This window comes from Lontra canadensis, unplaced genomic scaffold (assembly GCF_010015895.1).
Source record: "Lontra canadensis isolate GAN:19392208 unplaced genomic scaffold, GSC_riverotter_1.0 scaffold34, whole genome shotgun sequence".
Taxonomy (NCBI): domain Eukaryota; kingdom Metazoa; phylum Chordata; class Mammalia; order Carnivora; family Mustelidae; genus Lontra; species Lontra canadensis.
In genome coordinates, this window is record NW_022631028.1 from 14,504,205 (window position 1) to 14,518,705 (window position 14,501).

Below are 14,501 nucleotides of genomic sequence, written 5' to 3' on the forward strand. Positions count from 1 at the left end.
AACAGGCCTGTGTGTTCATCCTAACTGAACCACATTCTGAATTGAGACCTTAATATTTCTGGGCCTCATCTATAAAATGAGGATAATTCTATTTAGCCTATAGGTTACTATGAGGTTGAGAAATGATATGTAAAAAGGGACACCGATGAGGTACTCCATAAATACATAGTGTCAATGTTTGGTATTTTGCTCAAAAGGAGATAGGGGAAGGAGAAAGGGATAAATTCAACAAGAGCAGATTTTGGGAATTACTAGGTAGTGATTAAGTTATAAATTAAAAGGAAATTAATCCGTGTCAGGCTAGAGTCATACCTTGGTTTTCTAGGGTAGAAGTGAGCTTAGTGAACCAACCTTAAGGACTTACAAAAACAACAGAAGTGATGGGATGGCACAAAACAGGCTGTTTGTGCCAAATGAACAGGATGTGTTCAGAAGATCTACAATTGGAAGATCAGGGAAGTCTTCATGGAAGAGGTGTTTCTTCACAGTAAAAACGGGTTAGGAATGAAGTGCAAGATAATACTCCGAAAAGACAAAGTGGTAAGAACAAAGGTTTGAGGAGGAACTGGCTTATTGGACTTGAGGACAAAGACGACCCTTTCTTGACAGGGGCTATGTGTTCAGTGGGCGTAGTTACAGAGAAAGTAAGAGAATAGGGTAGAACCAGATAACACGGTACTGTAAATATTAGCCTAAAAATATGAAATGATGGTAATGTTCTCTTAGTATGTCTAACAGTTACAGCATGCAAAGCACATTAACAAATCCTGTCCATTATGTCACACACAGATTATTTCCTACAATCATATCTGTTGTATGTATTAGTGAATACCTGTTAATAGAAATGTGCTTGGTTGCCCTCCAGTATGCCTTCCCAGTAGTCGGCTTTTATCTTTTGTGCAGAGTTTATCATTGTTACCTGTGAGAGAGAGTTGGCCAGAGGCAAAAGTGCAGCATAGAGGTAAAGAGACCCTAAATAGGAGGGTCCAAGTGAAGCACAAATTAACTGTGAACCCAGGAGATTCAAGAGTTCAGTTGATTCAAGATGCAATCTCAACATTTAGCATATTAAAGTTAGAAGAGACTTCAGACCCTGTCAAGTCCAACCTCACCTCAATTTAAATGAGAAAACAAGCTTTCAATTTCCAGGCCCCAAATCCAAGCTGTTTCTGACAAAACAAGATTTACATGACTTCAGCATAGTATTTTTCAAAGTGCACGTGTTGTTTATTCATCAAGTCCCTTGTTTTTTACATGAAATTCTAAATATTTAAAACAAAGCAAGACTTCTCTAGTTGACAGTACTTCCCCAGAACCCTCAGAGCTTCACAGAATTAAATTAGAAAACCCCCATATTAGGTTACTAGCTTGCTGTTGTGTGTGCAGTGGATGAGAGACTGAAGTCAGAGGATGGGAGATGATGAGGGCTGAACAAAGATTAAAGAGGTACCGTAGCTTAGAACACAATACAAGTATTTCTGGTAAAGCTGATCTTTCCATTCAATGACTTGTGCAAATGGGAAGTCAGGGGTTTAAATGGAGACTGTAGTGATAAGTTGGAAGACTCTCTATAGTATGGTTTCAAAATGAATAGTTCAAGTGCCAGCACTGGAAAACATTGAATTCAAGGCAAAGATAATGAGAATATCTCAATGATTCTGTCAACAATCCAAATTTCCAGACTGGAGATAACAACTATACACATAGGTGGTAAATTGAAGATAGTAATTATCTCCAGGTTCATAAAACCCACTATCAGCAAACTTCTGAAACATTTTTAGCCAAAGCTCTGCTTCCCTGGAGATGATTCATTTTCTCCAAGGCTGTGTAAGAAACCAGAAACAATTTCAAATGGCTACTGGGTCATCTTTGCAAAAGTAATTTAAATGCTTTTCTCCAGCATATCATTTCTTTTACATTTTTAAATTTCTAAGCTCTAAGGCTCAGGGTGGCATTTTTTCCTATTAGGAATGTCTGATTTTGGAGAATCAGAGATGTCTCCTTTGAAAATTGTTTGGCCACGAAGTTCAAATTCTGTCCCTCTGAAGTTAAATTCTTATTGGATATGATGCTTACATGATTCCAGTGTCTGAAATACACAAAGATTCAGGTCATTTTTGGCAGTTACTGCACAAAAGACCGAAATGTAAAGATTGTTCATCTGTCCAAGAGACTAACAGTGTCACAGGTCAAATCCAAAACAATCATTTAACCTTATATTTGAATTTGTAGCTAGAGGACAAGACTTGTTATGTTTTAGAGTGGGGATTATTCCGTTTCAAACCTTGAAAGAACATGAATGACCAAAATGGATGATTTAATAAGTGGAGGTGATTAATTCTGTTTAATATGTGGGATATACATATATTACCTGAAAAGGCATTTTAAATATCCTTTCTGAAATAATAGTGCTATACCAACCTATTCAGGCCTTGTATAGAGTTATCATTTAGGCATGGCTTCATCAAACCTAGTTGAAACTAGATACCAAGGAGTAAATACCACAAGCCCATATGTGTTAGCCACTCCCTACCCCACCCACCCAAGGAAACCATGTTTTCTGTCATGCAATAAAATGGACCATTTGCTGTTCAAGGACTTAGAACTAGGTGACGCATAGAGATATGGAGAGATGAAAACAATTTCCATCAGACACAGGACTTTACACAGGAAACTCACCCCACTTAGATCTGATTCATCCCATCTCAGTGAGTGGCAGCAGAAGTCTTCACTGTGTGGGCTTTTGCCCTATAGATCTGCAACTGGCATGTGAAAAAGAAAGATTATCTCCTTCTTTGCCATTTATATAATATGATATTCCATTCCTAATCCTGGGTCCTTGTCCAGGTGTTCACTTCAAAAGGAATATGGTTTTATCATTTCAGTTTTGGCTACTAGGAGTTAATTTTACTTTAAAAGTAAAGAAAACACCTGATGATGTCTCTCTACTCCTGTGTTTGCTTGTGATTTCACTTGGGCCAGTACAAATAACCACCACTGAGCATTCCCGTCAAGCACCTTAACCTCTACAACCCTGTTGGAAGAGACAAAATGAACCCATGGAAGTAATTAGTTAGAACTTTGCAAGGTCTTTTTGTAATGCTCTCCAGACCCTCCCTTCCCTTCCCCATCTCCCTTTTTGTGATGGCAAGATTTTGCTACTGCAAGCTCTCTATAGTTTTGAGAGAAAGCAATGAATAAGCGCAAGTGTTACAGGAAATCCATGACATTGAAATCTCAGTCTCTGCACGTGGTTTTGATGTTTCCTTTTTGAACTTCAACTTGACATTGCTTCATAAGTTCCATTTGCCCTTCCATTTATTTTTCCCTCAGTCTCTTTGAAAAGTTTGGCTTAGTTGTTAATATTCCACATAGATTTCTGTAGCTTTTCCTGTTTGCTTTGTTTTCGTGGGCTCTGTGGGGGGTAAATATTCAGCAGGTTGAATGTGAAATCAGGCACACAACTGCCATTAGCCCTATCAGGGCTACACATCAAATTCTCCAAGCAGAGAACAGAAAAGGTATCTACCTTTTGAGCTCCCTTTGCATTAGCAGCAGCAAGATACAGAACAATGGCAGACTTGCTGCTCTTTCAAGGATGAAGGTGATAACCTTTCGTTCAAGTTAATGCTTGTTGATGTTATAACTTTTTTTTTTTTTTTTTAATCGACCCTTTCAGCCTCCCTTCATATGCAGCAATGCATCATCCCCCTCAGGAGAGGATTTGTAAAATTGTGTTTTGCTCCTTGAAAAACAAGCAATTGCTAAAAGATGTTAAAAGGAGAAAGCAACATTTATTCAGGGACCTAGAGACCTCTGCTGGTTAAATGACTTGTTGAGTGTTTTTCTAGTTTTGTTTATTAGTAAGTAGGTAAGATAGACAGCTTAGCCTCAACACTAATAATTTCCTTTTGAATTAAATTATAGCTGATTTGAAGCCTCACTAAATGAAGATACTGAGGTCAGGTCAGCTAAGAGACATGTTATGAATATTGAGCAGCATCTGCTCATTGAATACCGATAACAATTCTATTAGGTTTATATTGGTAGGCATTACCCTATAGAAATGCCCTGTGAGAAGAAAATATTCCAGAATGATAGCTGTAGTTCTCTTCTTCATGAACTTTGGGCTGAAAGTCTTCTACTTAAATACATTTGCCATTACAGTTAACAATAGCATGAATTGTGCTTTCGGTAAGGCTTGATATTTGTGAAGACATGGAATGTGGAATTAAGGTCGTCTTTATGTCTGTTGAGAATAAGGAGAAACAAGTGTGACTTCAACTTAAGCATGAGAAAGATGGCATAATTTGGTTGATGGGAGTGGTATTGGGCAGTGGACAATGTGGGAGTTAAGTGCTGTTTTTGAATTCCTGTTAGACTGTGGGCAAGACTTGATTTCCTAAGAAAGTTTCAGTAAAAATCAGGACTCATTCAGAGATTAGGAATCCTGGAGCCATAATTTTGGGTATAACATTCTATCAATATGAAATAAGTCAATAATAAACAATGATGTAGTCAAGAAGGAGAAAGAAGTTACACAATTACCTATATAATGTGTAGGAGTAATGTATATTTAGGGACAGACTAAGCTGCTCTAACAGAAAGACCCAAAAATACAGTGGCTTAACAAAAGTAGTTTATTTCTTTAACACATATTTCCCCAAAAATCAGCTGGTGGGTGTGAGTGGGGCTGCTTTGCTCTACCAGGTCATTCAGAGTCCAAGAATGGGTAGTCAGCATTTTTATCCTACGTAGCTTTTCTCTCTGAGCCTAAGGCTGTTGCAACTGTCCCTTTTTTTTCCCATCACTGGAATGGGACAAGGAGAGTCAAGGACAAGTATCTTTCAGTAAACTAACCTGGAAGTTGCTTTCACTACTTTCACACAAGGTACTTTTAGCTTGAACTTAGTCACATAGTTACCTCTAACTGCAGAGAAATCTGGGAAATGTAGTGTGTATCTAGGAAAACATAAGCCCAGCCAAAAATGGTGGGACAGTATGGAATATTTCTCCCACAAAAAAAGGAAAAAAAAAAAAAAAGAAAGAAAAAAATAGATGCTTGGGGGAGAGGGACAGTTAATTTTGCCATATGGCAGTGTTAGTTTTATTTTCTGCCTTTCGCAATTAAAAGACCAGCCACATGGGCTGCAAAAAGAGGACCTTCCAAGTTGGACATAGGGTGGGTTGTCTTCTAAAAGTACCCCCTGAACTCTTACCCAGTCTTGTAATTTGCAAAACATCTGGAAACGTAATTTTATTATAAGCCTACTTCTGTCTCTTGATTGCATGTGATAAAAATAGACTCAACATACACTGAATGTACATATTTTCTTTGCTTTCTGAACTGTTATAGCTCAACCTAATTGGATTCAAAAAATAAATGATATACACGTGGCCATAGAAGAAAATGTCTTTTGGGAATGTAAAGCAAATGGAAGGCCCAAACCTACATACAGGTGGCTAAAAAATGGTGAACCTCTATTAACTCGGGTAAGCCAACTGATGATAATTGTGTCTTGCTACTGACTATAATGTTTACTGTGGCCTCATTGTTATGAAAGCAGGAAAATGATGAGTTTTATTTCCAAAATTATAAACAATCAAATATTATTAATAGTGGAAAAAGTGGAAGTGAATGCAGCGGATACGTAGAAACCACATAAATCAAGTTCTTCAGCCTTGTTTAATTAAGCTTCTGTATAGAACCTTTGGTTTTCACCAATTAACATCTTTGGCTGTACCATTAGAAAGTTATGCAGAAAGTCTGAAACTTGTAATTGTGCTAAGATACAAATTTGCGTATGTTCCAGATAAGAGAGAATAAGACCTCTCAGCATACAGATTCTCATCTCAATGTGGTTTTGTTATTCTCTTCTGCCTATGGAGATTTCTGGACAATGTGATGTCCAACATAATCACCCTCAAAACACCCACCCTGCCTCCAGACATGTACTAATGACCTGCGCAATTGTAAGATTAACATCTGTCATGCAACAGAAATAGAACAAAAACAAAAAGTGATCCCTGGGGCTGTAGGCACCAGACGGTAGGCCTGAGAACAGGCAGTGGTACCTGAGAGCTCAGACTTAAAAAAATATATCGTCTCTGGAGACAGGATACAATATCTTTGCAGTAATGACTTAGGGTGCGGATCTTCCCCACCTGCTGCTATCTAGTAAAAGAAGCAGTCAAACCTATTACCTGCCCAGCGTAACAGGGCACTGTGGTACAAGAGAACTCCTGGGAACTCCTGGGCTCTGACTCACGCTGCCTCTGGGATGAGAGCTGCAGTGATTTGAGTATCCTCACAGATGAGACCTCAGAGAATCCTTGAGTAGATCTGTTTCTACACTGGTGGTCCAGGGGATTAAGTAGAGGAGCCACAAAACTGTGAACGGGAATAAAAACAAAGAAAAATATCTCTTTTTCATTAATAAACCTGCAAACCAATATTCCAAAACATAGGCAAAAATTTATTTTTTGAAAGATGACCAGCCTATAGAATATTCTAACAAAGCAAAAGGAATGAGTCTCTTTCGGGTGCTGAAAGAGTTGCATGAAGAAATCCTGTCCATGAAAATAAAAAGATATTTTGGAGAGATAAACAGACTTTTTAAAAGAATAAAATGGAAATTTTAGAAATACATAACCATGGAAATAAAAACCATGCAGACTATTCATTTTATAAGGGGACATGATAGGTTAAAATAATATGTTTAAAGGATTTGGAAGGTGTACTTTTCAAACATTTAACAAGTGCTAACTGATCTTGACACTTTAAACTCATTGTCTCATCTGATATTCACAAGGAAACTTATGAGGTATGTGCTATTGCTATACCTAGTTTACAGACAAGGAAACACCTAAGATCACATCCATCCTTAGTAAGTAATGGAGCCAGGATCCAAATATTAAATGTCTGCTGGATTCAGAACCGGGAAAGTTTTCCAGAATAAGGTTTTCAGAATTGGTTATATGGAAGATAAGATCTTAAGGAAGAGGGGTGTGGGGGAGAAGATATGGCATAAAGGGAAGAAAAACTCAAATGCTCTTTGAAATCCTGAAGCGGTCACTCTCCATCTTTGAGAATGTTTTCTAAAAACAGACTCTGAAGCAGAGCTTTGTGTTCAGGAGGTATGCTGGGAAAGCTCTCAGAGCTTAACCTGTGGAGTCAGAGAAGCCAGACTCGGCAGAGGTTAAACAGTGGTGCGGTTCCAACAGAGGCCTTCAGAGGGCGCACTGGAGCAGAAAGTCCTTAAGGGGTTCCCAAATTGCCCCAAAGGGAGTCCTGCCTTTGTACCCCATACACTGACCAGTCATTGAATTTGGGAAGTTCTTTCAGTCAAGAGCACTTCCCACAGAGAGAGAGAGAGAGACAGAGAGAGAGAGAGACAGAGAGACGCAGCTATGAGCAGTCATCAGGTTTACCAGAGAGAACAAGTGCCTTGGTTCTGAAAGAGCATCTGGAAGGTACTACAGAATCTGCCATGAGAGAGGGGACGTTGACATAATACAGAAATGCCCTGTGAGGGAGCAGATCCTGACAAAGAGCTTGGAATGAAGCAAGGGGGAGGATGAGGAGGACCTTAGAATGAGGAGCAATTGCGTCCAATTTAACTTTCTTGTTGTATTTTCCTACTGCACTCAAATGTTCACTGAAATTTGACATTTTCCTCAGGCCCCAAGTCGAGAGCCAGTTTTTCATACTCAGATTTCCTCCACCACAGGCAGCCCAGTGAAAAGTGCCTGCTGTGAGCAATGGTGGGTCATCAGTGCACACAAAGCAGAAAGGGGGCTGTCGCCCTGTCACATACTTCTCTCCTGTCCCTGGAAGGTCTCCTGCTGGCTCCATGATTCTCCCAATTATAAAAGCCAAACTCAAACCACTACAGTGTAGGGTAGATAATAGGCATTTTCTCCCTATTATTTAATATGAGGGAACATGGATACCTAAATTTGATCAACGCCTAGTAAGGTGCCCGCCCAGCTAAATCACAACCCTACGGCAAATAGAAAATCAGTATGTCTTTATTTTATTTCTTTTAAATGGCAGGTTCCTGGGGAGGAGGAGATCCTTTCTGGGACTTAGGAAAATTGATAATGCAAGTTATGTAACCTCAGGCTGACAAATGAAAATAGTCTTTTGTTTAATACACTAATATCTTTCTTCCAATTGACCACCAAAAGATGGTCCTAAGCTTAGATGATGCCACTGACAGCAACAGAGTGAAGGAACCTTAAATTATTAATACCTACTTTTTTTTTAGTAAACCTCAACCAATGTGAAATATTTTTTTTCTGCTTCTCCAAGAAGATTATAATTCTATTAACCTTCAAAGTATTGTCTGTTCATAATCTGAGTGTTTTTAATACTCTAAACAGTAAGTTTGGTTGTATTCCCCACGCCCCTCCCCCAGTTCGCACAAAGCCTCGGAGTAAGAAAGACTTTTAAATTTCAAGTTCATCTATTTAGAGGAGATATTAATCTGAATGGTTTCACTATTGAATCAATGAGAACTCCAGAGTCCGCAATTTGAATTCCATTTACCAACTGACGTACAAGGTTGTTCCATTTAGCGCCTGACCTGCCACAAATTTACTTGACAGATAAATAGATCATGTTATGTAAATTGCTTATATGATGGCTATTTTCTTCTCATTAAGCCCCTTTGATATAACATGTAGCAAAATTGCCTTAAGGTCTCTGTTGTAGAAGGTCATTGTTTTGTGTTCCTCTTTTCTTTCACAGGATAGAATTCTAATTGAGCAAGGAACTCTCAACATAACCATAGTGAATCTCTCAGATGCTGGCATGTATCAGTGTGTGGCAGAGAATAAACACGGAGTTATCTTTTCCAACGCAGAGCTTAGTGTTATAGGTGAGTCTTTATACTGGAAAGAAAAAAAAAATAGGTCACTAAACTAACATGTGTTTTGCTAAGCATATTCTTCAATTCCACCCCTCAAAGGGGGTAAAGATACTGCTCAAGAAAAAAGTAATGCATTCTGCAAGCAATACAAGGAAACCCCTTTCTAAATCAGCCTCTACTGGTGCTGCCAGTGGGTAACACCGTTCCCTCAGCACCCATGTTTATTCCTCTGTCAGCCACTCTTCTAAAGTGAGCGGTTTCTGAAATGCTGTGGAACCTTACTACCGTGCCGATTGGGTACAAACTCCTGCTTGGAAGGACAAAGAGTTGACTTGCTTTGGAAAATTCCTTTGAACAGCTGGCAGAGTGCATCTTGTTCTTCCACATCGGAATTTTCCAGAGTATACAGAAGTGGTCTGCCTCTCCAGCTGTCTCTTTCACCATGTGACCCCTTTTCCTCTGCGATTCAGCTATAGTGACTTTTCTGTTCTGCATATTTACCATTCACCATCCTCTCTTCCTCCAGGGGCCACTGGAACATACTGTTCCTTCTCCTTGGAATGATTTTCCTTCCCGTCTTCATTTCATCAACTCCTTCCCTTTCTCCATCTCCACGTTCCATTGTTGCTTCCTCAGAAAGTCACACTTGGTTCCGTGCCTCAATCAGCTTCGCCTTTTACAGACTTTTATGTTGCCTCTTAACTATCTCCTCTATAACAGATACCACAGTTGCGTTTTACATTTGTTGATGTGATTTTTCGGGTTTCTTTTTTTTTCTTCTCATTGCACATTAGCTTCCCATGTTGTCAAGGACCATATTTGGTTTACTTATTTTATTCTCAGGAGTTAATATAATAGTGAAGCACATAATATGCACTCCATAAATATTGAATGAGTGTAGGAATGAATAAAATGTGTTAAATGATGAAAGAGTTAAGAGACCGCTTATAAAAATGAATTATTTCAGTGCGTGGGTGGGTCAATGGGTTAAGTATCCAACTCTTGATTTCAGCTTACATCGTGATCTTGGGGGTTACGGGATGGAACCCCAAATCCAACTCTGTGCTTAGCATGGAGTCTGCTTGAGATTCCCTCTCTCGCTCTCCCTCTGCTCCTCTCCCCTTTCATGTACACACACTCTCTCTCTCTCTCTCAAATAGATAAATAAATATTTGTTAAAAATAAAAAACAAATTAGGAGTAAAGTAAATAAATAATTGAAAGTATAAGTTAAGTGAATTGGCAAACCTATTGTCATTTAAAAAAAAAAAAAAAGTCCAGGCTATCAATTTGCTTGTGTCCCATTAAAAAAAAAAAAATCTTGACTCTGAATTCAGAATTTATCTAAAGTGCCTAAGCAGTAGTTTTTAGGGAGAGCATAATAGAAAGATTATGAATAAGAGAAAAGCAGAACACAAAGGGAGCTGATTCCATAAATCCTGATGATTTGCCTAGTTTAAAGTCTTGACTTTTTCTTCTGCAAGGCACTTTTTGATGCCTAGCATGTGGAGCCTACATGTATAAGAAGATACTGCCAAGATAAATGTACTTCTTCCCTGTGCAAATTTAAAAAGGAAGGGAAAGCTTCCATGACTTTTCTTCTCACCAAGTTCTTTAGCTTGAACCAACATCCCAAAAAAGACAAGAATATGTGAGAGCTCATGGCCCTACAGCCCGTTTCAAATAGACCAAAGAGCATTCTGCGTTCCTAGAATAATCATGAACTTGTCTTGGCCCTACTATAAGTCTGACCTTTTTGGAAGCCTAAGCACATGTCCCTCTCACTCTATGAACGTTGGGAGCAATAATTCCAACTTTTTCTGGGACGAGTATGATGGTTTCATCCTGCCCCAGTTAGATCTGATGATTTGTTGTTGTAATTGACTCTTTTGGAGCAAAATTCAGTGTGATAGGTTACTTAAGATTTTCTGCAAAAAGAAGTGTGTTTTCTGTTAAACTGTATGTCAGCTAGTTAGAAGAGCTAAAACTGAGGACGTATATAGCCTAATGAATGAATCACATTGTCCTAAAACCCTCTAAGTGAGTGCTTACCAATTTACAACTCTGGTATAATTTAATTTTTTTTATATAATTTATAATTTTTAAAGAGAAAAGAAAAGAAAAAGATTCAGTAGGTCCCTTTGTTAAAGTAAGAAAATTTGATAATAACAAATGACTATAAACCTGGGATATGATTATGGGGTAACAAGAAAGAATAAGTGAAGTCCCAGAAGCAGAGCTAGAAGTGAGAAAATGTATCAAATGATTTTTATCTAGAGCACCTACCCACAGCTGAAAATAGCAGTGTATATGAGATGTATGTAAATGTATATATATAGTCTTACTTGTGGATAGAATATAACAGCTTAAAATAACTCCTCCCACAGCCTTCTCTGAAACCCTGTCTCCTCCCCCTGCCTGGGGTTCAAGGCCTATGAGTTGGGAATCACTGTTCCCTCTTCTACAGAGTTTTATTTCAAATCATTCCCAACTGGCACTAATTCCAAATGAATTCTTGATCTGAGTCCTTTCTTAAGTGCCCTAAGGTCAGCAAGCCAGAGCAGGGAAGATAAGAAGAAAATGCCTGAGAAATTACTTAACCATTCTATTTCAACTATGTTGAATATGAGAACAGTAAGGCATGTCAGTAAATGATACAGGCCAAACTGTAGTAAAAATAGTAAGGCTTCCAGGAATTCAGGAAAGAGGGTTTGGCTAATGGGCTGGGCTGGGCAGCTAAGCCTTGAACAGTGATTTGTATTTGGACAGACAGAAAAGAGGACCAGGAATATTCCAGATCACAGTGAGATGGCCGTAACAAAGGCTCAAAGTTGTAAAACATCTGGACCGTTTCTGGCACATAGAGAATCCTGAATGATTTTAAAATTTTTAATTCAAATATATAAAGGGTATGGGCAAAGTTTAAAATAGATGGGAAAGTTAATTGAGAGCCAGTTTTTAGAGAATCTTGAATAACAAACTTAGAAGATCCTTCTTTAATGTCCCACTTCACTTCCAAAAAACATCATATTACTATACTCTAAGTGAATTGAAAGGACAGTTAAGTGTTGAAGGAGTAAATCCCTGGAGTTCATTTTAAGTGAATGAGGGAGAAGACATTTCACTATATAAAAATACACATAAATTAATATTGGCTCACTTGGATAAGCTATAATACGATTGTATTCCACAAATCACTTTGTTTCTTAAAGAACAGTAATAGTTTGATTCTTTGGGATCAGATAATTGATTTGTTTTTACCTTTCTAAGAGTCATGGTGAATTTGAATTGAATAAAGAAATACAATGAAAATAACATACGTTATTATCAGGAAGAAAAAAAAAAAAGAATGTTGATTCCAACCATTGACCAAATACCAGGATCCCCACATGCTAGAGAGGAGATTCCCTTTCATGCTAGGTAATAATATTCTCATGAATAAGAGATGGTTAGGAAGCATATTTTTAAGAGGCTTTTTCCCATGGTCTTATTTTATGTGTTCTAAGTAATGTGTATGTAACGTATCTATATTTAATGGATTGAAAATGCTAAATAATTAAGTAGGTGCTCAGTGATTTACTCACTGGCTGGGAGAATAACATAGACTTTTACCTTGAGGTCAGTCTATTAGAGTAGGCCTGGTTTTGAGTACATCAAATAGAACTGTCCTTCCTTGTGACTGACCTATCACCATTGATAGCCTAGTGTTCCTCAAGGCATCTGTGCCCAGCCTTTTTCTCCTGTCTTAACCTACATTGTGGAAGAGGTTGACTATGTGATGTATTCCTACAGGACTCCTGGGAGGCTATACAATTCTCTGAGTAATGCCATCATTCCATCCTTCTCTCCCACTCATGAAAGTGTGTTGGAATTAGGGTAAATAGAGTCTGTTAATCATGGGGAACTTGGATCTTCTATACAACCTAATTTAAAAAAAAAAGTGTCCTGTTGGTAAAAATTTAAATTTTCTACTGCAACATTTCTACTCATCTTTAGTATTGGTGTCCCCTCAGATGATCATTGGTGATGGGAACTGCTGGTTGAATCACCAACCTTGAGATATTTTTGATGTTCCAATTAGAATACTTCTGCTGTATATATAATCATAAGGTAAGGACAGAGCACAACTAAGGCCCCAAAAGCAGAAGCAGGGATTAAGGTACCTCTAAGCCATTATAGGAGAATTCTCTAAGGAAAAGCCTATAAAAGAAAGCAAGATAGGGAAGGGGCAGTTTGGGAGCTGAGCAAGGTCATGGTCTAGCCTATATCTCATCCTAGAGGGGGGTATCCAGATCATAACTGCATCTCAGAGTTGTTACCACCTGAAGCAAGGAACATAGACTTTTCTAAAATTTCTGTTTATTAGTCTGTCTTTGGGCTGCCCCTTAGGTGGTATTGGCAGTGGGTGTTGGGGTGGTGATGTGGGTGCAGATGAAGCAAAACCTCCCAATTTCCCAGAGAAGAGGGCAGCTGGAGGTGGTAAGCAGCCAAACACTCAGAGCTGGTAGGGCCAGAAAAAAGAATGTGTGTGAAGGTGCCAACAGCGTTCTTACAGAGGACAAGTACTTGTACCAGACCAAGCAAGGTACTTTGTTACTTTGTCCAGTTTACCTGGATCATGATGGGGAGTATGACTTGTTTACTAGACTAAGTTTGATTTTGAAATGGGAGGAACTATCCCAAAGACCAAGTAAGTCTTTCGGCTATGACCTGACTTTACCAGGACTGTATAATGGAACAGAAATAGCTTCTGCCCCGAGGAGTTTCTGTCTGATGCTTCTGTGTTGTGAGGATTCTCCTGGCCCATGTGGTAGAGGACATCTGACCCTGGAAGGACGCTCAAATACCATTAAGGAACTGATGGTCCAATTAAAGTGAGGTGCAGGCTTGAGCAATTATTTGGTTAATTTGGCATTTATCCAGATGATTGGCTCTCAAATGAGGAAAACATTAAGGCTAAACTAAAAGTTATTTCACAGGGGCTTTCACAAGTGCTCATCTGCATCTCAGTCTGATTTCTCAACTGCCTCGTTGAGCCAGATTACAAAATAATCAAATGTGCTGAGTGTGATCAGCATCCAGTGAGAGGACAAGGGCCTTTCTTACTCTGATGTAGTCATCTAGGCAGGAGCTTGACTAAAATTGTCCTGAAAAAGGAAAGCTATGCTTGGATCTCAAATTCCACTTAGATATATATATTTTTAAGATTTTATTTATTTATTAGTGAGAGAGAGAGACGAGCGAGAGAGAGAACAGGAGCAGGGTAAGGGGCGGAGGGAAAAGCAGACTCCCTGCTGAGCACGGAGCCCAATGTGGGCATGATCCTAGGCCTCTAGGATCATGACCTGAGCTGAAGGCAGACACTTAACCATCTAGGCGCCGCCCCCCACTTTGATATTTTTAACAAGTCACTAAGCCTTCCTTTATCCATAAAATGAGTAAACTAAGAGATCCCATGTGAAAGCTTTTTTAAAGCCTAGAAGTGTTTGTAGCAAAACAAGAAGTGTTTTGTTGTTGTTAACTAGTATCCATATTAAAATCTCGTAGACAGCCTCCAAATCACCAGCAAACCCCATTTCTGTGATTCTCAGATTTTGCTGATGACAGTCATTCGGAGAGGTTTTCAATA

At 38.7% G+C, this 14,501-nt stretch overlaps 1 protein-coding gene across 5 annotated transcripts in view; it reads left to right on the forward strand.

Moving 5' to 3' along the window:
* CNTN4 (contactin 4) overlaps positions 1-14,501 on the forward strand; it is a 917,793-nt gene that overhangs the window by 762,918 nt on the left and 140,374 nt on the right. For all 5 annotated transcript variants that reach the window (XM_032867432.1, XM_032867434.1, XM_032867431.1 and 2 more), the window contains 2 exons: positions 5,357-5,493; positions 8,753-8,882. In XM_032867432.1, coding sequence (XP_032723323.1) covers positions 5,357-5,493; positions 8,753-8,882 — 267 coding nt within the window. The remainder of the gene's footprint in view (positions 1-5,356; positions 5,494-8,752; positions 8,883-14,501) is intronic.